Source organism: Nannobrachium achirus (assembly GCF_963921795.1).
Source record: "Nannobrachium achirus genome assembly, chromosome: 1".
Lineage (NCBI taxonomy): Eukaryota > Metazoa > Chordata > Actinopteri > Myctophiformes > Myctophidae > Nannobrachium > Nannobrachium achirus.
The window spans coordinates 55,345,117-55,371,311 of record NC_137810.1 but is presented as its reverse complement, the minus strand read 5'-3'; the positions used below and the strand labels follow the sequence as shown (position 1 = coordinate 55,371,311).

The 26,195-nt window shown below is 44.0% G+C and overlaps 1 protein-coding gene across 1 annotated transcript in view; it reads right to left on the bottom strand.

The window, feature by feature from the left end:
- ncanb (neurocan b) overlaps positions 1-26,195 on the bottom strand; it is a gene marked incomplete at both ends in the record, with an annotated part of 212,206 nt that overhangs the window by 167,414 nt on the left and 18,597 nt on the right. Inside the window, 4 exons of the mRNA XM_080745680.1 lie at positions 2,580-2,873; positions 4,917-5,044; positions 8,242-8,416; positions 20,138-20,306. Of these exons, the coding sequence (XP_080601806.1) occupies positions 2,580-2,873; positions 4,917-5,044; positions 8,242-8,416; positions 20,138-20,306 (766 nt within the window). The remainder of the gene's footprint in view (positions 1-2,579; positions 2,874-4,916; positions 5,045-8,241; positions 8,417-20,137; positions 20,307-26,195) is intronic.

Genomic DNA, 26,195 nt, shown 5'->3' with positions numbered 1-26,195 from the left:
ACACACACACACACACACACACACACAGACACACACACGCACGCACGCACGCACGCACGCACGCACGCACGCACACACACACACACACACGCATGCACAAAATCCTGGGTGTGACTTTAACCTCTGAAAGTGAAGTGCTGACCCCATAAGGGATTTTATTCTGCAGCACGGAGCCTCTCTTTATTGTTATTGTTCTCCGGCTGCTGGAATGGCTTGAGGTTTATATGATTGCAGCAGCAATAGAGAGCACTACAGTTTGTTCATAGTGGGTTCATAGTGTTCATATCGTCGTTGTCGGGCGGAAACCTCGTATATCCAAGTTTCAAATGTGTATGTTCTTTCGCAAAGTAAAGCCCTGCTTCATCATACAAAGCCGTCGCACAAAAGTAGTGAAAACAGCAGATCTACAAGCACACAACGCCTCGCGGTGCGAGGCGTTGTGTGCTTGTAGATCGGCTGTTTTCACTAGTTTAAATCATTTTTAAAATGATAAATGCGAAACAAATGGTTTTGGACATACAAGGTTTTCACCCGACAACGACGATATAGTGGCTTCCCTCCACAGATTTCCCACTGCTTTTTGGAGCGGTGCTACTACTGGAAGGAGCTAAGCTCCAACATCTGGCTTTGTCCGGTGTCCTTAAAAATCTCAGGTCCCCCCAAAAATGTCCGGGTTCTGAAGCATGGCCTACATCTGGCCTAGATAATGTCCTACATCTGGCCTAGATAATGGCCTACATCTGGCCTAGATAATGGCCTACATCTGGCCTAGATAATGGCCTACATCTGGCCTAGATAATGGCCTACATCTGGCCTAGATAATGGCCTACATCTGGCCTTGATAATAGCCTACATCTGGCCTAGATAATGGCCTACATCTGGCCTAGATAATGGCCTACATCTGGCCTTGATAATAGCCTACATCTGGCCTAGATAATGGCCTACATCTGGCCTAGATAATGGCCTACATCTGGCCTTGATAATAGCCTACATCTGGCCTAGATAATGGCCTACATCTGGCCTTGATAATAGCCTACATCTGGCCTAGATAATGGCCTACATCTGGCCTAGATAATGGCCTACATCTGGCCTAGATAATGGCCTACATCTGGCCTTGATAATAGCCTACATCTGGCCTAGATAATGGCCTACATCTGGCCTAGATAATGGCCTACATCTGGCCTAGATAATGGCCTACAGTACATCTTGGCACAACAAAACGTCTAAAAGTTTGTTTTACGCAAAGGTCCCTTTGGCCAAGCTTCGCAGGACGCGCTGTGATTGGCCAGCGGGACTCTTAATGAAATTGACACATGAATAGCACCGCTCACTTGAAACTAGGTGTGATTTTTACTATAGGGTTTTTGTGCCGAAAAAATGAAGGCTGTGGTGTAAAGTAAAAAGCATATCACGTCTTAATGACAGACAATGACCATGACTATACCGTATCTTCATGCCATTTCTACTAACTACAATTTAAATATGTTGGCACCAAATCAATTCTATAAAACAAAAGAAAAATACAGCTTTATCCACATAACTTGGTTCAAAGTTATGTTATTGTTTTAAATATTTAATTTAGTTGCATGTGCGCATGAACATCATCACTGCAAAGATATGACTCACCGATCAGTCATGCTTTCAGACTAGAGTGTGCACGGCTTGGTGCAAACTCATGCTGTTCTTGATTATTTATATACTGATTAAGTTATGTAGATTATTCTCTTGTTTCTTCTCGCAGTGTGCTTACATGCATTTTTTATGAGCTGATATTAAAAAGTCATCCCTAGAAATACCATTGTTAAGCGACACACCATTGTCAGTCTTTCCCTTGGAGCAACAGAGGGCACTGGATGAAGTACGTCAAGTTTCAACACAAATAATCAACAGTAGTGCACGGTCTGTTGTCAATCCAAAGTGGAGATGAAACTTATTGTAATCTCAGGCTGAGGCAGCTATAGAAAAGACACGACAAGGTCATCTACTGTACATTGTCACAGAATATCTCTCCCTCTTTACTTTTCTTATTCAACCCCCCAACAGACACACAAACACACACACGCACACGCACACGCACATGCACATGCACTCCTTTTCGGGTTTCACTACACCATAGCATATCGTCGTTGTTGGGTGGAAACCTCTTATGTCCAAGACCGTTCGTTTTGTATTTATCATTTAAAAAATGATCTAAAGTAGTGAAAACAGCAGATCTACAAGCACACAACGCCTCGCACCTACTTTTGTGCGACAGCCTTGTATGATGAAGTAAGGCTTTACTTGGTGAAAAAACGTACAAATGTGAAACTTGGAGATACAAGGTTTCTGCCCGACAGTGACGATATACAAGCCTTCAAATCCACCAGAGAGAGGGCTAAAATGTCACACAATCCTGACGCTATACTAATTCATCCGTGACACAAACATCTCTGGTGCTAATTAAAAACCTGAATAGAAAACATGAACCCTCACAACCCCGCCCCACACAAACACACCGCCACCCCTCCACACGGTCGCCATGACAATCGTGAAACAAGTGTCACATTTCTCCCGTCACGCGTGTCTGCCCGTGTGTGTACCTCGGTAGCAGTAGGCGTCGAACATGGCCGTGGTGTCGGGGAATCCCGTGCGGTTGGGGTTGGTGTAGACCGTTCGCACGCCGGGCTCGTCGCCGCCACAGTTCCTCCGCGGGACGTTGATGGGATAGCGGACGCTGCCGTCGGCCAGCCAGCCCGGGTCGCACTGGTCCAGGCCGGCCTGCCAGGCCAGGTACAGCTGGCCAGCAGTGGCCAGCTGGGTGCCCAGCGAGTGACAGTGTGTGGAGGCCGTGGCCAGGTTCAGCTTCTCTGGCACAGATGAGTGGAACACCTCACCTTGAGGAGGAAAGGAGAGGAGGAGAGGAGAGTGTAGAGATTGTAACTTTGAAGGCAATAGAGCTTTTCCCGCTATCTCTCCCTTTTGCATTTTGTGTACCGCTTTCATGGGCCATGATCCACAAAAGGTTGGGCTGGCTGCAAAGTATCCGGTACAAAATGAAGTCGTCAAAATAAAAAGGACAGGGTCTAACAACGGTGTGTGCTCCCATGTGGAACTCTGACATCATGCAAGCCTTTTGTTTTCTTCTGCATCTATTTATTGACGCTTTACATGATTCGATTTGTAGCGAGGTATCATGTTGTAGGCAAAATGTCAATAAAGGTGCATGCACTCAGCATTTATTATTTATTATGGCATATTGATGTTGATGACTTTAGTCATCTCCAAATGTGGGCACCCTTTCAGCCTGATGCGAGCCCCGGTCCAGTGGTTTGAAAGATTAGCTTCGGCCAAACAGACATGCATGCGTGCGCACGCGCGCACACACACACACAAACACACACGCACGTGCACGCAAAAAACATACACACACTCACAAACGCGTACACAGACAAGAGAGCCTACAGTATTACACTGTAGATTGCTACAGTATAGGTCCTATAGATCCACACTGTAAAATAATATGTGTATTTCTTTATTTGAATCCTGAAAAGTAATAGTCTTCGACATATCAGGTTTCCACCCGATGACGATATGTGGAAAGAAAACATGTGGAGTACAACAGAAATGTGTTGTTGATCGGTCCAACAGATTACGAACACACACACACACACACACACACACACACACACACACACACACACACACACACACACACACACACACACACACACACACACACACACACACACACACACACACACACACACACACACACACAGACCCCTGTATCGATGGCTAGCTTCCTACAGAGCCCCGCAGCGAAAAGGAAAGGTTTAGAGCTGAGGATTATAGAAAATAATAAATAGACAGGGTTGCAGGGGAGGAAGGAGTAGGACCTCAATTGACTGGTCAGGCAGATGATAATATGATGAGATGAAGCTGTCTGTCCAGAGTGATGAAAAAATACGAGACGGGGAGAATGGGGAGGAGATGGGATGTCGAGAAAAGAAATGGCAGGCTGAAGATATGAAGATTCACGAGAGGAACGGGAATGGAAGAGATATGAATCTGCGGATAGACATGATAGACAGACAGTGACATACGGGTCAGAGATGAATAAGGGAATGGCTTAAAGGTTGAATGTGAAGGATTGCATTTATTTTGGTGCGTGAGGAGGAGTAATGTGAAGAGTATATGACAGGAGAGGAGTGAAATACTCATAGGTGAAACCTGTGCTGAAGAGAGCTGTGAATTCATTCTAAATAGCATTTTATAACGCTGAAAACCTATAACTGTCACAGGCCAGATGCAATCAAACCTCAGAATTGTGTATTTTCAATTGTCATTTCACATTTAATTTTAGACTTGCCGGGCTCCTGAACAATAATTGTTATCCTAGATTGCGGGAAAGCCATCGTTGTGTGGGTAATACTCGTGATTGGAAAGTGGTATCTGCTGATTGTCTGTCTACATTTTATCAATTACTTTTAGAATTATTTTATCGCCCTCCCGCCCAGCTTTCCTCCCCCGAACATGATGACCATGTTCTCATGTTCATGCACTCGGCCGAGCCGGATGCACCGCGGTGTATTTGAACCCCTAGACCATGTTGCTGGATAATAACGCTGCACCACCCAGAGCACCCTATTAGTATTACCTTAATCAGGCTGTTTATTTCAAGAGGATACTGAAAACCACTGCCAGGAGCCATCTACTGTAGCCTGCTGAGTGCTTGAACCAGGCACGGCGTGTAAATACTCTCAACATAAATACCTCTGATAGCCATTCCCCAATTGCTATTGCAGTCAATGACAGGTCTGGTCCTACAACGGTACCACCGAGTAAAGTATCACCCAGATACGCCTCCCCTCGCATTGCACGCGGGGGTTTAGTGGAAGCATGCATGACTAAACTCTAATTGAGGGCTGTCTCCTTACCTTGTATCTTTTTTGCAAAGCAGTAGACATCGAACAGCTCATCAGGGGACCTATTGCCGTAGTTACGGACTCCAGGTGAGTCCTCGCGGTCGCCATAGCAACCGGGCCGGGGTGTCTGGATGGGGTAACTGCAAGGGGGGTCAGAGAGAGAGAGAGAGAGAGAGAGAGAGAGAGAGAGAGAGAGAGAGAGAGAGAAAGAGAGAGAGAGAGAGAGAGAGAATATAGAAGTGAATACAGTCCTGCCATGATGAAAAGGGGGTTGGTTTTCAGAGAGGACATGCTGTGTTCACAACAGCACACAGAGAACAAAGTGAAATTCAATCAATCATTATGTCCAAGGACCTCCGACGTAAACAAGACCGTAAAAACGTATTTGGGATGCTCTTTTTAGGCAGGGTGTTTAACTGTACGTGTGATTTTTTATTATATATAATATATGTATTGACTATACTTGTACTGTTCTCAGTTTGTACGTGTCTAATCAAATATTCAATCAATCAAAAAACCATTGCATACTGTTATTTAAGAGATACAATATTGCATGTTCTTCCCAGAGATTTAAAAAAGAATGAAAGATGAATGCTCAAGATATCTGCATTTTCCTCCTGCCAAAACATGGCACTGTATGTCAAAAACTCATAATACAAACTCCGAAAACAACCAGAGTACAACACAGCAGGCCGGCTCAGCTGATATTTCAATTACTTATGCCCTGTGTGATTTTCGCAGTCACACTGGGCATAGTTTCATTATTCAACAATGCAATCTTAAATTGCTTTTTAAAGTTGTCTTTATCGTGCCAAAATGTTCTGTGAGAGAATAAGGGACTGGGTTGGGAGGGAGAACTGAATTGGGAAGTGTGCATGTGCACCCGCTTGCGTGCTTGTGTGTGCGCGCGCGTGATAATGAAGTGAGAGAGAGTGATAGAGCAAGACGGTGGGAGGGAGGCAGGGGAGTCAAAGGGAGGTTAGAGGAATAAGGAATTCCTACAGTGTGGCTACTGGGCATGTCTGTGCTGTGGGGGCTGAGAGAAAACACAGATCTATATCCTGGCTCCAACTGTGCAATTATTCCACCACTACATTGATTCCAACAGCACCTGGGCACAGCAGACGAGGATGATTAAAAGATTACAGCACGCATACCTAGACTTATCCAGGCCTGTACAGAAAAGGACACATGCACGCACGCATGCACGCACGCACACGCAAGCAGACACAAGCTTGAAAGCATACACAGATACAAAACAAATATCCATTTAGAGGGCCTTTGATGTTGCAGCGTGTTTTCATCATAAAGTAAAAAATATAACTATTCCCTCCCTGCATTAAACATTACTCTAGTTGGTGGCTGATGAAGCGACAGCAGACACATAATTATTTCTTTCCTTTTTATTAATTGGACATTCTGTTTCTGGCTCTCTGTGCAGCCAGCGCCTCCTGGCTGTGGACCAATTAGGGCTCTCCGCAGTGAGAACAACAGGAAGGTAGGAAGGAGAGACAGGAAGAAGGAAAGGACGGGGTTGGTGTGCCCCGGGAAGGAGAGGCTTTGAGAGGCTTGTTGATAAAGACAACAGTCAGTCTGCTGGGAGGCTGTATAGCAACAGACTTGATATAAGACTGTTGGTGTGGTACAGTACAACGGCTACAGACATAGGAGCGTTTGCAGGCACTGCTAATGAGGGGCTTGATGGAAAAGGATCAATGTACTGTATGTACTGAACAACAGTAAAACTACCTCAGGAGTTAAAGTACAGATGTGCCGTTTCAAAACTTCACGTGTCCTGCCATTGGCAAGGGATTTGCAGAACATTATTATTATTTTTTTTTTTTTTTCAAAATTTTTATCCCACAATTTTGTAACCCATTTTTTCACCCAGTGCTAATTGCCTATGTAATCCTGGGCTCTGCTCTCCCTCTGCCGCGCCTGGGGAGACAACGGACTGACCTCATGCTTCCTTCTATGCATGAGGAGTCTATGTTGCTTCTTTTCACCTGACAGTGGAGATTTCCCTGGTTTGGACGTAGCGCGTGGAAGGAACACGTTATTCCAACCAGTTCCTTTCCCCTCCGGCCAGGGGGAGGCATTATTGAGACCAGGATTACGTGCATGTTTTTGTGAGGGTATCAACCCTAGGAGACACAGGGAGAACATGCAAACTCCACACAGAAAGGCCCTATCGCCAACCCCACCTAGGGTGTGGGCGCTGATGACACGGAGGGAGGAACATGCCGCCAGCGCCCACAGCGTCCCCCGGCGGGAATTGAACCCAGGACCTTCTAGCTGTGAGGCGAAGCGCTAACCACTTGCAGAACATTATTAAGCTTGTAGATCAGCTATTTTTGCTATTTTCATGACCTTCTCTGACTTCAAAGTTAACATTTGGATTCTACTTTTCAATGGGAATGGAGTGGTTTCTTGCCATATTAGCAAATTTCTGCAAAAATACGCTCCACTCTCCATAAAAATTAGAAAGGCAAAACAGGGAAAGAAACATGTGGAAAATGCATTTGCAGGAAAATTACCTGGAAAAGAGCAGTAAATACAGAAGAGTTGAAACGGCACGTCTGTAGACACCTAGACACCTAGGAAGAATCCTTCCTTAAATCCTTTAAAGGGGCACTCCACCACTTTTCAACCTATGTTCATATAATTGGTCCTCACTCAAAATTAGCTTTTTCTTCTTTTTTTTTCTCAGAGGAGGGCTGTGGGCAGGTTAGAAACCCATCGTCTTGTGACATCATCGATTGCCAATCCAGCTTATAGAAACTGCAGGCTTTCTATTCCTGAAAAGTTGCAATTTTAAAGTGGAAAGCCATTGTTCTCGCGATAATAAAAATCTAAATATTCTTTTCAAAATATTGATTAATTTTCTTTTTGGGAAAATGATGATGTCACAAGACGATGGATTCTGAACTTCCCACAGCTCTCCTAGGAGACTTGGACGGAGTAGATTTTTTTTTTGATATTTTATCATGAAAATGAGTGAGGAACTATTATATGAAGACAGGTTGAAAAGTGGTGAACTACTCCTTTAAGGAAGGATCCTTTAGCCTCTTGCAGTTCCAACAGCTCTGCTACAGTGTGTATAGAAGAAGTAGAAGTAGAATGCAAAAATGCATTTTGAGTTGAAGCATGTTTATTTGTGTCCCATCCCGCAGACAGTGCTGGCAACGTGCATCGTATAGCTCTAATGGACGATTAAACAAGGACAGCAGAGCTGTCAACACTCCCATTATGAAGCTAAGCACCCGAATTATAAAACCATTATCCATCTCCCGCTGTGCACACAGTGAATACATCCGCCATTTCGGAAATACCTTACCGTACAGTCCGGTCAGACAGCCAGCCGGCATCACAGTTGTCGTAGCCGTCATCGAAGGTGGCCTGGAGTTGACCTGGCGTGGCAATAACTGCAGAGTTCTCCACACACACCCTCTGGGCATCAAGAAAGGACAGGGCGTAGCGGTCATGAGGTGCCCGGTAGTGGAACACCACGCCTGGGGGGGAGGCAGAGAGCGGAGATGGGATGGGATGTTAGTGCAGTGTACATGGATGAGACAGATATTTGTATTTAACTCTCAAATACCTGGAACGCGCCCGAGTCGCGTTAGATATTAACCACTTTAACCATTATTTTATGCTTTAACTATTGAAAAATAGCAGATATACAAGCTCACAGCGCGGCACCGAGTGCCGCGCTGCGAGCTTGTAGATCTGCTATTTTTGAAAAATTGTGAAAATCTGTGCAAGTCATTGAATATCTTTGACCCGACTTCTAAATCCTTCTTCTAAATCATGTTGTTCTCAAACTTTTTCATGTCAAGGACCCCCAAAATTACAGGTATTTGGCCGCGGACCCCTATCTCAAAATATGTTGTTCCAGGGACCACCCAGAAGCAAATATTTGAGTTACAAATGTTCGCTTTTAAATAGATATATTCAAAGACTTGCAAAGAAATATCATGATTTTTCAAAAATAGCAGATCTACAAGCTCGCAGCGCGGCACTCGGTGCCGCGCTGTGAGCTTGTGAGCTTGTATATTATTTTTCAATTGTTAAAGCGGTCAATAATCCTAGGCCTAAATGGGTTAATGGCCTATGACCTCGCATGGTAGGCATGGAAATCTTTACAGACTGTAACCTTGAACCATAAAACATGGACACACGCCTCCACAAGCAGACACGCGCACACACATGGACGCACTCTCCTCGACATTATTATCGTGTGCCGACATTGTTCCATCTGTGCTGGAGAAAACAACAGTATTCAGGTTAAACAACATCTGTACGTGTCTCATTTGCATGAGACCGACAACCGGCTTATCTTCTGGGGGAAGAGAGATGGTGCCCTTGGACACAGCATCCACACAGTGTCACATTATTGTCCGTATTATAATAATAATAAAAATGTACGAATGAAGGAATGTGTAGTGCAAGCAAAGCTGAATTGCTGTGATCTGGTCTGTATAGCTCCAATGCTAGGGTGACCATATTCTGAAAATCCAAAAAGAGGACACTCTACCCGGCATATATATATATATATATATTTATTTATTTATTTATTTTCCCCCAAAAAATATTTATATTACTAGTTTACAGCTCAATTATGTTATTAGTTATGTATTCATTTTTGAGGGGGTTCCGATTGGACCCTTTACAAATCTATTAATAGGCTAGAGAGATCCACTGATAAAGTATGCCTTTTGACTCCTGAATGAACGTTCAGCTTTGTAACTAAATAAAAGAGAGGTAGCCCATTATTCAAACCGCCGTTCTGCTTTACAAGGTTGTACAAAAGATTCTGTCAATTTAGTTAGCAAAAGAGCTCTCACCTCGCACAGACTGTCTTGTAGGCTACTTTGCAGTGTTGTTATGGGCTTGAAGCAGAAGAACTTTTATTTGTAAATGCCTAAATGGACAGAGTACCAGCTTTGCTGACAGAACGCTCTGCTTCTCATTGTTGGTCACTGGCACTTTTTGTGCATTTCATCAGTGAAACAGCATTAATTGCGTTTGCAGTTCGTTCGTTTGGCTTGAGCAGCGCGAGCTGCTGCGGGCTCTGCTCTGCCTCTGATCTGAAAGCGACACAGACTGAGGGAGGGAGGGAGGCATCGCAGCGCTGGCACAGAGTAGTATGAATAATACACGTTCCGGGGTTAGGGGTGGAAACCCGCCTCTCACAGTGTGTTTCCAAAAGAACCATTGAACGTGCATTGTAAATGCCCGTGCTTTAACTGTTATATGCGCGAAACCCCGGACATTTGAAGGAATTTATAAAACCCCCCCGGACAGGCCGGACAGCCCCCTAAAAGAGGACATGTCCGGGCAAAAGAGGACGTATGGTCACCCTATCCAATGCAAGAAGAGAAAGAGGCGAGTGAGAAAAGGGGAAAGTAGCGGGAAAAAGAAAGAAAGAAAGATAGATTGTATAAGAGTGCTCTCTGTTTAAAATAGCTTTGTCAAGCCAGAGTATCTTTTCAGCACCTTGGACAGCGACCAGGGTCTCAGTGTGTGCAACAAGGAAACCTGCGTCAAATGAATATCTTGCAACAATGTTCCACCGCCACTTTCCCTCAAATCAAGGTCCACACTGGGAGACAAACTGGAGCCGGAGGTTTAATGGAATACATTGAAGTCAATGTCAAAGGTGGACAAGCATATGAATAAACACTTATTTCTGAATGCTTTTGTAAAATAATCAATTCAGGAAAACAAAAGAAGTAGTAAGAATCGGAAGGTTCCCGGTTCAAGACAGCTCCTCCTGGCTTGGTGTTTAAAGTGTCCTTGAGTGAGAACACCCGTTGCCGTGGTCACCTGTGTGTGAGTTAAAGCATGCGTGTGTGAATGGATAAATGTAATGCACATTGTAAAGCTCTTTGGAGAAAGGAGCTATATAAATGGACATTTGTGATGAGGAGGTGAACTGAACATTGCACTACAGGATGGAATAAGCATGAGAAAGACAAGGATTAAACTTTTTCTGAGGAGAAATGCTGAAGACAGCAAAAGTATAGCTTCCATTAACACAGGTCGCTCTAACTTGAATAACTATGAAAGAAGACGATCAGTCAGTTAGCCTAAAATAAAAATCATTGAGAAGTTTTATGGAGACTGATAAACGGACCCATCTAAAATCTTCTTTACAGTACTTTAGGACAGCAGCAAGGAAGATGGCAATGCCATTAAAATGCTCACCACTGTCACCAGTCATTCTGGGTGTAAATATCTAATTGTTAATGCTCACATGAAATGAATATTGCTCAATCTGATTCGTGGTAAGAGTCACAGACTTAGCTGCATATTATGCAGACTGTATGATGACATTGAGATTCAAGTACGAAGTAGTATCAAATACTATGGTAACGTGCTGTACCCAAGGGTTCACTCGTCAAATTGGTGGTGACGAAGAAGGTGGTGATGGAAGGTAAAATGTGTTCAGTGTGTGAGGCCTGATGTCATTATTAGAATAAAGGGAAGTGGAGAGCAGTGAAAGAAATGCCTATCTTACTAAAAGAATGCAAGCCCCAGAGAGAGCATTAGCATGAAAGAGATCCTGGGGGAAAAATAACTCTTGTAGCTCTGGGTATCAGGCATGTTGCATTTAATTGCAGGCCACAGGGAATTTACTGTGACCAATGTGACCGAAGGCATCACAGAACAATCAATTAGCCAGTCAGTATCTAGACTCTAGCTTTAGAGAAAGATAGGTGCACCAATGGAGTGACAGGCTGGGTGTAGTATTCCCTCAGACTACTCGAGAGTTCCCCAATTAGTTCTGAGAATAGTACAGTATTACTGACATCTACAATTTGGATCGACTCGCCAACTCAAAGCCAAGTATCTACTGTAGGTGTCGATTACACAGCTTCATCAAAGAAGACATCTCCAGAGCACTTAACTGGCATAGGTAAATACCTGTAAGTCCTAAATGTATACATGTTTTGATTCTAAAATACCCTAACAAGTTAAATGCAGGAAGGGCACGTTTAAGAAACAAAATATAGATGTTCAGCTACTGTACTAAACACACAAAGTGAACTCTTCACTGTCTGTGTGTTGAGGATTTAAAAAGTGGAGACCTGAGAGTAGCAACGTAGGTGTGGAGAAAGAGAGTTCATGGATGGATCTTTGAAAGTGGAGGACAAACAGATACAAATCACAAAAGGAATGAACCAACAAAATAATTCTTCTCCATTCAAATGTCAGTTTTCACAACAAATCAGTGTACCCATTCGAGGCTAGACAAAAGCATACAGTGGCACCCCATCTTTTACCATATAACCACATCGCTGACACTTAGCCTTTCCATGTAGTACTGTGTAGGAATAGATTCTGCCAAGCTATTACAGTATGCAGTGTGTCAAGCCACACAGTCAGAAGGTTACTTAGTTACGTGTCATACTCAGTCACTAGAGCAGAAAATCCAGAACTAGTCATTCAGGCCATTTATTGCCAGGAGAGGAGTTTGCAGTACTATTTACTCACATAACACAACAATTGTGAATGGGCTGACTGGATATTTGGCACAAGATACAGAGAAAGGAAAATAAAATGTTCTTTCCTGGAAAGAGACTTACATGGAAATACTGTGTTTTGTGGATAGAGTGGCTGGGAACGTCTCATGAGATCTAAGGCCTACTGAATCTGACATACAAATAGATGTAAACAATGTTAACAGGAGTGGAAGCAGTAATCAAATCAAGACCGCTCTCTTATCTGCAGACAGACAGTCACAACCCATTACCATTCAGCCCAGTTCATTTCTTATTTGGACACAGAATTACACCTTGGCCTTCAGAATCAATTGATGTTTCAGAGACAAGACAAGTGGATGGAGATCAAAACACAAAGCACTGGAATCACCGTAGACAGGTGAATGAGTTTTGGAACATGGATGGAAAATGGAGTACCTAAAGGAATTACTTTCAGCCCTCTGTACGAGTAGGGTAAAAGCTATGCAGGGTTGAAGATTTCGTTCTCGTTAACTATAGGACAAACCACCACATTACTGTAAATGTGGCAGATGGGACAATTAGACTAATGTCAGATCCTGTTCGATCTGCAATCCTCTAAAACTCTTCTCAAAAAGACCTATTCAGCAAAGTCTTGTTTTCAGCACCTCAGACAGCGACAAGTGGATCACCAATTAGTGTGATTGTGTGCAAGGCAAGGAAGCCTGATTAGAATGACCACATTGTTCCACAACAACTTGGTGGTATGACTTTATTAAAACAGTCACATTTATATGTGTTTATGACTTGTATTATATAAATGATTTGGCTCCTCTGATTGTACCCGAGATAAAGGTCTTCTCTGTTTTCTCCCTATTTCACCGATTGATTTTAGTCTGTGATTCTTTTTTTTTAAGATTTATTTTGGGGCTTTTATGCCTTTATTGATAGGACAGTAGACTGACAGGAAATGGGGGGAGAGATGGGGAGTGACACGCGGCAAAGGTTACCCGGATCGGGAATCGAACCGGTGACGCCGCCAGGCATCCATGCCTACTTTATTTGGCAATGCCTATGTGGTATGCGCCTGGACCAGTAGGCCAGCGGGCGCCCCTTAGTTTGTGATTCCTGTCGCTGTCTTGGCCAGGCCTCCCTTTAAATGAGAATCCCAATGTAATAAATGGGCAGCTGTGCCAGGCATCTGGATATTAACAGTTTTATTTGCCATGGCTTTATGGGGACCGGAGAGCAGGAGTAGGGCAATCCAAGCAATCATGCTGCGGGGTATGGCTGCAAGACAAAATGTGTGTGTCCCTCACTGGAGACATGTCTTATGTACACACTAGGCTAGGGCATTCACGAATAGTGATTTTTAGTATTCGAATTATTCTACCTCAAAGTATTCGAATAGTCGAATATTCGACAGGATTGGCCAAACTGTCAAATATTAAGTAAGCAAGAGGCGAACATTGTGAAAATAGCCGATCTACATGCTCACAACGCCTCGCGTTGCGAGGCGTTGTGAGCATGTAGATCGGCTATTTTTACAATATTTACCGGTATCTGCGGAACCGAGTGACATTAAATGTAATACCTACAATTCCAAGTGCTTGTCAGGGTGGGAGTCCCCAGTTCAAATATGTTTATTTTGGGGGTCACAGCCTAAAAAGGTTCGAGAACCCCTGGTATAGAGCATTAACAAATTCATCCACCAGGGGTATTTTTTAAAGAATAAAACATTAAAAAAATAAAAAAGCGAATATTCGACTTCGGTGAACAACGTCGAATAGTGACTTTGATATTTGAATATTTGAATATTTGGAGAATGCCTTAGTACACACTAAAACAAGTGCACACATACACACAAACACACATTATTAGTGTACTCTACTTTTGTCTGACTTTAATAAATGTTATTTTGCTGCGCTACTCCTCCCACAGTTTTGGTGGCACGCACTTGGGCCAAATCGACTGGCTTCGTCAGGGCTCGTCTGGATGCATTTTGCTAAGAGATGTGAAATAGTTTAATTTATATGAATTTATTTGTGAATTAACTAACTTGAATGGGAAAATGCAAAAAATTAAACTTTTCCCAAGTATGGAGATGACTGACATCATAGATGTCTGACGTCATAGACCACATGAGATTGACACAGTATGTCCATATACGGGCATTCCAAGATCTGGGCTTAATATTGATGACATTAGGGATCTCCATATATGGGCATAAAAGGGTCAAGAATGGTTAGCACCGCTCAGCTCAAATAGGGACATGGACTGACAGATACAGAGATATATCATATCCATATATGGGCATGAGAGGGACAAATGGTAAGACGGAATACATTTCCCAGCGGATTGCTCGTGACTTGTGTCAGGGCAACCACACTTGCAATTTCCCACAATTGCATCTTTTCTAGTTCTTCATTCCCAGCAGCCCAGCCAGGCGCTCTGTCATCATAGTTTCACTCTCCACTTCACAGGGATTAGAGCAGAAATGCTGTCTTTCATTTAGGCTTCTTCTTGTCTCTCTGTCTTGCCTCCCAGTTTCTCAACGTGTTTCCATGCTTACACCAGTGGTGGGAAAAAGTACTCACATTTTCTACTTAAGTAAAAGTATCAATACTGCATTGTAGATGTACTCCGTTACAAGTAAAAGTCCTGAATTCAAAATTTACTTGAGTAAAAGTATAAAAGTATTGGCATCAAAATGTACTTAAAGTACTAAAAGTAAAAGTATAAAATGTTTGAAAATAGCAGATCTACAAGCTCACAACGTGTCGCGATGCGAGGTGTTGTGAGCTTGTAGATCAGCTATTTTCAAATAGCCAAGGTATAAAATAGGGCTAAAGTGGTTTATGTATGTTTTACATAATTGCCAGACCCATGAAATGGGTAGGCCTACATAAGCAAATGTCGGTCTGTCCCTTTTCTATATAAAGGGTATATATGATGATGACATGATGATGACATGCCTACAAAAGGTATGATGTCATAAATGATGATGACAGACAGGGGGTCTGGCACAACCAGGTTGACCTGGTCTAGTATAATTTATATCAGCAAAGTAACTAGTAACTATACTTTTCAAATAAATGTAGTGGAGTAAAAGTACACCATTTGGATCCCAGATGTAGTGGAGTAGAAGTAAAAGTATTGGAATTTGGAAATACTCAAGTAAAGTACAAATACTTCAAAACTGTACGTAAGTACAGTACTTAAGTAAAAGTACTTGGTTACTTTACACCACTGGCTTTCACTTCCCAGGAGAAGATAGCCGGTTGGCTGTTGTGTACGCTCGAGAGACAAATGGGTTTCCTCTGTGTATGGGGAACCCAGTCCCAATACACAGGAGGGTGACACTCCCATGCAACACCTCGACACTCTATTTTTATCATCACAATCCTCCATATATAGTCTCAGGGACAGAATTGCGCCTATTTGTGGGCAGCCCAGTACATTTATAACTGAGAAATGCCCTCATTGTTCTAGAGTAGAAAATAGCAATAGTTGGTGTGCCCGGTGGACGTCACGCAGAGGCGTCAATTGGGTATGGCTAGGTATGGCAGCTGCCATACCTTGGCAACAGGGGAAACAAATAAAATGTACTTCTTAAAATAAATTCATCATGCCTGTTGCTAAGGTATGGCAACATGACTTTGCGCGCGTGCAAGACACCAGTCATGTTGCCATACCTTAGCTTTTGCTGAACTGACGCCACTGACGTCACGTAAGACTAGGCGTTATATAAATGCACCATTTACCAATTATTACGTCGAACCGCCAATCTAACTATTGATTTACCGAATGTCTGTCTGTCTGACCGTCTGTCTGCATGCTGACATCACTGATACTAAACAGTGTCGCCGTAATGGTAACAGCCGCATGCTGAAACAAAGCCCACAGATTTGGTGATGAGCATGCTGACATCACTGATACTAAACACTGTCGCCACCATGGTAACACCACATGCTGAAACAATGCCCAAACTTGGATACATCACAGACTGATACAACTGGACGTCAATGGTGACTGTTCTACCCAATGGGCACCGGTCTGGGTTCTCCAACATTACTTCTGAGACTCCTATTCTATCATACAGTGCATACCCCCCGGGCACAGGACTTGTTTTAATGTAAGATACATAACGTCCTTCCAACGCAGCTTTACCGTATGACACCTGCCCTCTCTTTCCCACATTCCCTGTATCTTTGTTCACAGTACCCGCCTGAGGCTGAAATAAAGCAGAAAATGCCACAAATAAAGATGTTTACCCATACTCTCTGTGTCAATATATTTTCCCTTCATTACGGTGTTTTGAATATGAGAAGACATTAAGCCTGCCTGACTGCAGCTGATGGCAGCTGGGAGTGACTGTAGCGCTCAGCCAGTTTCCACAGCTACGCCCGTAGAAACGGCACTACAAAATTAAGCTTTCAAGGAAGTCAGTGGGCTTGATATGTCTATTGTCCCACCCGCCACTTAACCATAGCGGGCTATATCTCACCACGGACGACGGCTGACAAAGCGAATCAATGCACCCATGTTCTAATTGGTGGGACACAGGCAATTGACCAGTCGATATGTGGCAACAGAATGAAGGAGGGGAGATGAACAAGTGTGGACAGTCAGGCAGTCAGGAGAGAGAGAATGGAGGGATGTTGGCAGAATGGTGAAACTGAGAAAAAAATAGTGAAAATAAAAATAAAGAGACAGTTAATGTCCTCAGGGCTTAAATAAACAGAGGAACCCCAGTGGATTAATATGCTATTGATACAGCTGAGCAACGCCAATATATAATATCTGCTCGTTAACACGTTAAGCACTTGGTGGAATTAGTGCGAGGAGTAGCTGTGGTCCGCCATGTAGCATGACTGGCAATTACGGCTAAGCCCCCGAGAAGGCTACTCCTCGACACAGACAAGTAATTGGTTTCTTTCTGAAGGAGTGTTTTTTATGGCGCGTTAATCGATTGGCCGAGGGTGGGAGGGACCGCGGTCTCCCCGGAGCGGTGCAAGCTTAGGGGCCTCACTAACACGTTGTCGGGTGGAAACCTTGTATGTCCAAAACTGTTCGTTTTGCATTTATCATTTTGATAATGATTTAAACTAGTGAAAACAGCCGATCTACAAGCACACAACGCCTCGCACCGCGAGGCGTTGTGTGCTTGTAGATCTGCTGTTTTCACTATACCTTTGTGCGACGGCCTCGTATGACGCAGGGCTTTACTTTGCGAAAGAACGTACGCATTTGAAACTTGGAGATACGAGGTTTCCACCCGACAACGACGATATAGGCCTCTTATGGAGGAAGATAAGGTTGCTTTGCACGCCTGTAAAACCCAGAAAGCATCCTCCTCTGTATGTGCAATCATGGAAACGTAGTGACCCATAACACAGTATGTACTGTATGCATGCTGCACACACATACATACAGTACACACAGCAAAAAACTTATACCACATGGGGGCTATATCCACATAATGGAGCGGAGGGCTATATGTATCTGTGTTATTCTCAATGGGAGATGAGGTAGCCAGAATCTGTTGTTCGGCCATACACAGTATGTGGGTGAGTGAATGAGGCTACTGGGCTTTTAGACTAGACTGCGGCGGGAGCTGACGCTAGCAACATTAGCATGGATTTGCAGCGAGCAGTGGCATATACTGCGCCGCTGTAGTCATTACCGTAATAGGCAATTATTAAAAAACAGCCAGCATAACCTGGAAAGGATCCGATAACACCGCTATGGTTGAAACACTTGCATGTGGTAATTGCTATGCTATAGTTAGCAACCCCAGGGTAGGTTGATATTATCGCAATATGGGCTCTGCACAGACGTATTAAATGTTTTGCCTTTTAAGTCCAGCCATAGAGTGTCCTGCCCTCTGAGAAGCAGAGTAAATTAACATAGTGCTGCATGCCAGTAGACCTGCTTATTTCCATTAACATAGTGCTGCATGCCAGTAGACCTGCTTATTTCCATTAGGCTTTCAGAGCATGAACAGCACCTGAGTGGCCCTGGTCAATGATGTTTGATAGGACACTCCAGGAATCTCACCTTCACATATTCACATCACAGATTTTCCACAGACAGTAAACAACCTTTGGCATAATGGCCGTATTTACCCCAACATCGGAATGGAGTTATAATGAGTTTATTCACAGCGTCAGAGTTTTGGGGAACATTTTTTAGTCTGTTCACATCAAAGGTTGCATTTTATGGTTGCTACTACAGTATATCAGGGGCAAATTGAGCTGCACCAATCAAAACACACACACACAGCACGCACACACGCACGGACACGCACGCACACACACACACACACACACACACACACACGCACGCACGCACGCACGCACGCACGCACGCACGCACGCACGCACGCACGCACGCACGCACGCACACACGGACACACACGCACACACACACACACACACAATTTTCCAAGGACGATTTTCAAATCAATAGGTACTTTAAAGGCACGGCAAATGTATTATACTGGATCAAGTTTTATGCACAAAAGCAATTGAGCGCTTTACAAAAAGCATGAAATTACATTTAAAGGCATAAGAAGGCATTTTAAAAGAAATAAAAAATAAGGAATAAAATGTAAATAAAATAAAAACAATAAGTGTCAAGTATCTGCAAGTTGATTTACTTTATTGAAATGAACAGAATCCAGTGGCTTCCTGGAAAATCAAGTGAAAAAGAAGTGTAATCCGCACACCAATATGATGCTACCGCTTGCGTAATTTATTTGCCAAATAAATGATGCAAATGGGAGCATCATATTGGTCTGCGGATTTCATTCATTTTTCACACGTTGAACTTTTGATCCTGCACTCAGCCTAGAAGGTCTGGGATGTGCATGTCTTTTTGTCTTTTACTTTCATCATCAGCGGGCTAAACCTGCCAAACCAGGGTTTTGTGCTTAAGAGATGACAATGTTTATATGCTTACAATCATTTGCTGACTAGGCATGCAGATTTGTATTCTACTGCATCCACACACTCTTATGAAACTAGTAGTCTGCATCCCCAAGACGGGAAATGGGAGATAGGTATTTAGCAGATGCTATTTAGCCACACACACACAAAAAAAAGAAATAAAGTGTCTCCATCAAAAACAATTAGTCTGAGTGGATCTGAGATTATGAATTAACCCATTTAGAACGGGTACACATTATTGTGTATCATTATTTTATGCTTTAACTATTGAAAAACAGCAGATATACAAGCTCACAGTGCGGCGAGCTTGTAGATCTGCTATTTTTCTTTTATCGTGAAAATTAGAATTTTGACCCGATTCTATAAGTGTCTTTTGAATCCTTCTAAGGTTTTTTGAAAAACCTATGTTTCTATGTCAGCAATCTGGCTAGCCATCGTCAAAGAAAAGGTCCTTTTCACTTAACTGGAGCTCAGTTAGTCTGTTCTTGAGAGACTACTATGTCAATGGTTCTCAAACCTTTTCATGTGAAGGACCCCCAAAATGATATTTATTTGGCCACGGACCCCCATCTCAAAATATTTAGTTCCAGGGACCACCCAGAAGCAAAATTCGAGTTACAAATGTTCGCTTTGAAAATACATACTGTATATTCAAAGATTTGCACACATTTTCATGACTTTTTCAAAAATAGCAGATCTATAAGCTCGCAGCTGTGAGCTTGTATATCTGCTAATTTTCACTGGTTAAAGCATTCAATAATTCTAGGCCTAAATGGTTAACAAAATGCGATAAATATCGGGGTATTGACTCTCTCACCTGTGACCTCCAGTGGCACTGTGTCCTGTTCGTCGTTGATGCCCACCACCACCTCACAGCGATAGAGGCCAGAGTCACTGGACCTCAGGCCGGTCAGAGCCAGACTGGCGTTGTAGCGGTTGTCCTGGTAACCGGGCAGGGTCACACGACCCTGGAAGGCCTTCTTTATCTGGAAGGACAAGAGAGAGTGAGCAAGGCACGGAGGAAGACAAAGCATGGGAAGGATAGACCGAAGAAGAGTGCATGGAAAGGGGGCGCCCGCTGGCCTACTGGTCCAGGCGCATACCACATAGGCTCTGATGCCTGACAGGGTGTCACCGGTTTGATTCCCGATCCGGAAGACCATTGCTGCATGTCACTACCCATTTCCTGACACGGCCGGACTACACCAGAAAACACGCACGTATGCGTGCGCTGTCTGTGTGTGTGCGAAAAGCACCTGGCTACACCAAGGAGGGGGTATATGTGCGGAAGAGTGGGAAGACCACGGGAGTCTGTGTACAAAATGCATACGCAGCACGCACAAAATAGAACCGATCCTATTTTTAGGGAATGCGTGTGCCTGGTGTAGCCCGCTGAATTGATATATATTGGATCTTTCCAAAACGCGTATACGCGCGCACGCCCCGCTTACTCACTGACGCGCGCAAAAAGGCTTGGTGTAGCCCGGTCGTCAGTCTACTATTCTATCAATAAAGGCATAAAAGCCCAAAAAACAAATCTTAAAAAAAAAGTGCATGGAAGCTGGAACTAAGCAAAAAAGGAAGAGAGTTACAAAGGCAGAAAGGACAGATGGAAGAAATGAAGGAAATAAGGAAGTCATGAATTGTGACCTATTAATCAACGTAGATCATTCAAGAAATGGAAAATAATATCCCAAGGCATACTTTGGAGAGAATAAGAACATGAATCCAACCTATAATATTAAAGCAATGAAGTACAATATATATGAACACATTTACTGCTTAAATCAGTGGTTCTCATCAGTGGTTTTCAGGCCACGACCCCCAAAAGAATCGTATTTTGACTAGGGACCCCGCACACCCTTGCACTAAGAGTTGAGGCATTACATTTTGTATAACACGGTTGCGAGGCGTTGTGAGCATGTAGATCAGCTATTTTCACAATTTCTGTCTCAAATATGTGACAATCTGGACAATGTTTATTTGCCATTTTAGAGGTATTAGAACGTCATTAACTTGTCACTTTAGAAATGTGCAGATACCCTCTACACACTTAATCTTTATGTTGGTTGTTTACAGTTGATTGAGAAAACAATGTTGCACATTAACCCAGCCAGCACGCCCACATGGGTCCCGCATGGGTACAGGGTGGGCTTCCCTACATGGGCCCCATGTGGGAATGTCCGCGGTTTCCACAAGGGTCCCTCGTGGGTTAGCCCACGTGGGCTCTGTGTGGGTTCTACATGGGCCCTGGGTCGGCCCCACCTCGGCTAATTTATATGGGACCCAGGTGGGAACCACTTGGGCTAGCCCACGTGGGCTCAACGTGGGTTCTACATGGGCGCTGGGTGGGCCCCACCTCGGCAAATTTATATGGGACCCATGTGGGAACCGCCTGGGCTAGCCCACGTGGGTTCTATGTGGGAATGTCCGCGGTTTCCACAAGGGTCCCTTGTGGGTTAGCCCACGTGGGCTCTGTGTGGGTTCTATATGGGCGCTGGGTGGGCCCCACCTCGGCTAATTTATATGGGACCCAGGTGGGAACCACTTGGGCTAGCCCACGTGGGCTCAACGTGGGTTCTACATGGGTCCTGGGTGGGCCCCACCTCGGCAAATTTATATGGGACCCAAGTGGGAACCACTTGGGCTAGCCCACGTGGGATCAACGTGGGTTCTGCAGGGGCCCTGTGTGGGCCCCACATCGGCAAATTTATATGGGACCCAAGTGGGAACCACTTCGGCTAGCCCACGTGGGCTCTGGGTGGGTTCTGCATGGGTCCTGGGTGGGCCCCACCTCGGCAAATGTATATGGGACCCAGGTGGGAGCCGCTTGGGCTAGCCTGTGTGGGCTCTAGGTGGGTTCTACATGGGCCCTGGTTGGGCCCCACCTAGGCAATTCTATGCGGGAACCATAGGGGATAAACGTGGGATCCAAGTGGGCTCAACCTTGCTCCTAGGAAGATTTTAATGGTAGACTAAAACAGTGTTTGACATGAACTGTGTTAATTATTGAAACACCTAAAATACATTTTGGATGAAATAGACAATATACTGTATATTTGACAGCGTTTATTACAAAAATAAACAAGATAATAAATTACAATATAAATAAAGATAGCAGCAGCATGAAGGCAAACAGATAAAATGTGCAAGTGTACATACAGTACATTTAAAAAAACACTTGAAATGCAAAAAGAGATATTCCCATAATGCTCCACAGACTGCTAACAGAACAAAATAAAGGATAAAAAATTTCCAAAAACATAAATTGTGTAAGAGGTGCATCAAAATCTTGAATTTTGTAACAAAACTGTTTTAGGGCATAGGTTTTCTGGAATCCAGTGTTCATTCATGTTGCATTCATCAATCTGGGTCCGCTTTGCTTGTGGGTGTTTTTTTTTTAGCCAACCACAGGGGAGAGAGAGAGAGAGAGTTTGTCTATTGGAGTGGCACATCATCCAGTTCTTTTTCTGTTGTATGTCCTTACAATCCGTTGCAGCAATCCAGTCGAGTGTGTCATTGTCTAGGTCATGATCATTCTCGGCCACGATCACCATTCAGTGGCTGGTATATAGGGCAGCTGGTCATCACATGCTACACAGTCTGTGATGGATCCTGTGCTGCACTGAAACGTCCCACACCTGTCCTCAGGTGATTGAGGGTTGTCCACTCCTTATGGGGGAGGTGCTGGTCAGGAACATCTGTGAGATCCTTGATGAATTGGTGAAGCCTGGACGGTTCTGCTGCCTTCCACTGGTCTGTCCATCTTGCCTTCACCCAGGAAGAAACCTTATATCTCCGACATGGCAATTCCTGAGTTTATGGCAAAAGTCAAAGAAAGGATTAGCCACAAGATATGAATGTAAAGTAGTCATTCTATCTTTAAACACACTTACACTGGCGTCACCAGGAATGAGATTTTAGTAGGCAAAATGCCAGTGAAGTGCATTGCGACGCATTGTGAGCTTGTAGATCGGCTATTTTCAAATAGACAAAATGTATAGGGCTGAAGAGTTTAATGTAGGCCTATGTTTTATAGCCTAATAATATTCTAAATAAGTAACTAGTAACTAAAGTCCAATAGTGTAGTTAGTACACAGGAGACAGACCATTTGGCAAGCGTGTGCACATTTGATTCTTTGTAAAGCCAGGTGACGATGACCCAAAGTAAACCCCCACAATAGCAAAAATTTGCATCTCTATAAGCAAGTTGAGTAGGCCTATGCTATCAGCTGCCTACTGTCTACGTGCCTGCTGACTGTGGACAAACTGGTTTTGAATGCTCAATGTTTTCTGGCCACGGACCCCTTAGTTGAGAGAGATGAAGCAGGGACCACCAAAACCTTTACATAGATTCCATATAGTTTCATCATGACAGGAAAATCATCATTGTATTTTGGATCCATGTCGATTTGTGTTTTAGATATTTAACCACTTGAACAGTCAATACTTAATAAAGTTGACATTTCACTCACTACTTGGTCTGCTCTTTTCCCTCTCTACAAAACCTCTTTGCCCCAAATGTCTGATCTACAAGCTCACAACGCCTCGCAGTGCAAGGCGTTGTGAGCTTGTAGATCTGCTATTTTTGGCTCAAGTTCTCAGAATATGGACGCTAGGGTTCAAGTGGTTAATATAAAAAAAAAGAAAATAAGGTTTCTATCACACAAAGATTTGGAGGACCCCCTTTAGTGACTCTGAGGACCCCATCAAAAGTTAAAGCAATGTAAATGTCAATGTAGGCCTACACATCTTTGAGGAGGGAAAAAGTTATGTTCTGGCCCACCTTTAAGCATCTGGCTGTACTAAATAATTAAATAATAATAATAATTGAAATAATTGGTTACAATGTGATAACAAAATTAAATCTAGAGCTAAAACATGCAACTTGTTTAAGATAATGTCCTTGGTTAAGCTGACAAAAACAACAAACCTTGAGTTAAAACCAGCCTGTCTCTGGGCTAGTTTGAGAACATTTTAGAAAATAGAGTAGACAATGAGGCTACTTACCATACTTTTAGATGTTTTAAGGTCCATCCGTGGGTTAAGCCAAATCGCAAGACAGTACAGTACAGTAGCATAGTGGAAAATGTGTTCCTAATTCTATCCGTTACATTTCAAAAACTGAGAAGGAAAGTGATTGGTTAGATGGACTTCACAGTGACGTGTGAACTCACCCTGTATTCAAATGGTAATGAGATTCTGTCCCTGGTTGGTCTGTCTGCCCTCTCTCTCTCTCTCTCTCTCTCTCTCTCTCTCTCTCTTTCTCACTCTCTTTCTCTCTCTCTCTGTGTGTGTGTGTGTGTGTGTGTGTGTGTGTGTGTGTGTGTGTGTGTGTGTGTGTGTGTGCGTGTGTGCGTGTGTGCGTGCGTGCGTGCGTGCGTGCGTGCGTGCGTGCAATGTGCCTGTCTGTCTGTCTGTCCAAAATGCATCAAGTATAATCAGCTACTGACTTTTAAATAATGTGTATTATGTATTATTATATTGTAAAAGTACCTATCAGCACATAAAGCAGACATGTCACAACACACAGACATGTCACAACACGCACGCACGCGCACGCACACACACACACACACACACACACGCACGCACGCACGCACGCACGCACACGCACACACACACACACACACACACAACCAGTGGTTTTTGGGAGCGTTCCAGGTGGTCCCTAGCTAAATGATGGCGAGTTGGTGACCAAATGGACCCTCATAGATCTACAGTTTCATTTTACCCTAAATTATTGTTAAACATCTGCATTACTTAATTTACAACAAGTCTACACAATTAGAGAAAGTAGAAGTGTTATTTTGGTCAACATTTTGCCTGTTATCTCTCCTACTGGTACCGGTACAGCATGAAATTGATATAGCATTAAAGTCATGGATGTTTTTCTTTATTATTATTTTTCTTCTTTATACATAACCCCCTGAATAGATATGTTGGTCAAGCTGTTGTTAATAACTAGGCTAGACTTCGTAAGTCCATATGGAAACATTCAAAGGAAATAGTTTTCCCCACTCATTGCCTAGGCCAATTCACAGCCAAAAAATAACTGAAATAAAATAAAAAATACATTTAAAAATAGGCCGATGTGGGAACCAGTGATTGACGCTTGTAATTGAAAAATCTATGTAGACCAATGTGGGAACCATGTGGGCCTGCCCACTTCCAACCCATGCCCAGTAAGCCCACATGTAGCCCATGCGGGAACCACGTGGGCCAGCCCATGTCCATCCCATGCCCAGTTAGCCCACATGTAGCCCATGCGGGAACCACGTGGGCCAACCCACTTCCATCCCATGCCCAGTTAGCCCACATGTAGCCCACGCGGGAACCACCTGGGCCAGCCCACTTCCATCCCATGCCCACTTAGCCCACATGTAGCCCATGCGGGAACCACATGGGCCAGCCCATGTCCATCCCATGCCCAGTTAGCCCACATGTAGCCCATGCAGGAACCTTGTGGCCCAGCCCACTTCCATCCCATGCCCAGTTAGCCCACATGTAGCCCATGCGGGAACCACGTGGGCCAACCCACTTCCATCCCATGCCCAGTTAGCCCACATGTAGCCAACGCGGGAACCACCTGGGCCAGCCCACTTCCATCCCATGCCCACTTAGCCCACATGTAGCCCATGCGGGAACCACGTGGGCCAGCCCACGTCCATCCCATGCCCTGTTAGCCCACATGTAGCCAATGCAGGAACCTCGTGCCCCAGCCCACTTCCATCCCATGCCCAGTTAGCCCACATGTAGCCCATGCGGGAACCACGTGGGCCAGCCCACTTCCATCCCATGCCCAGTTAGCCCACATGTAGCCCACGCGGGAACCACCTGGGCCAGCCCACTTCCATCCCATGCCCACTTAGCCC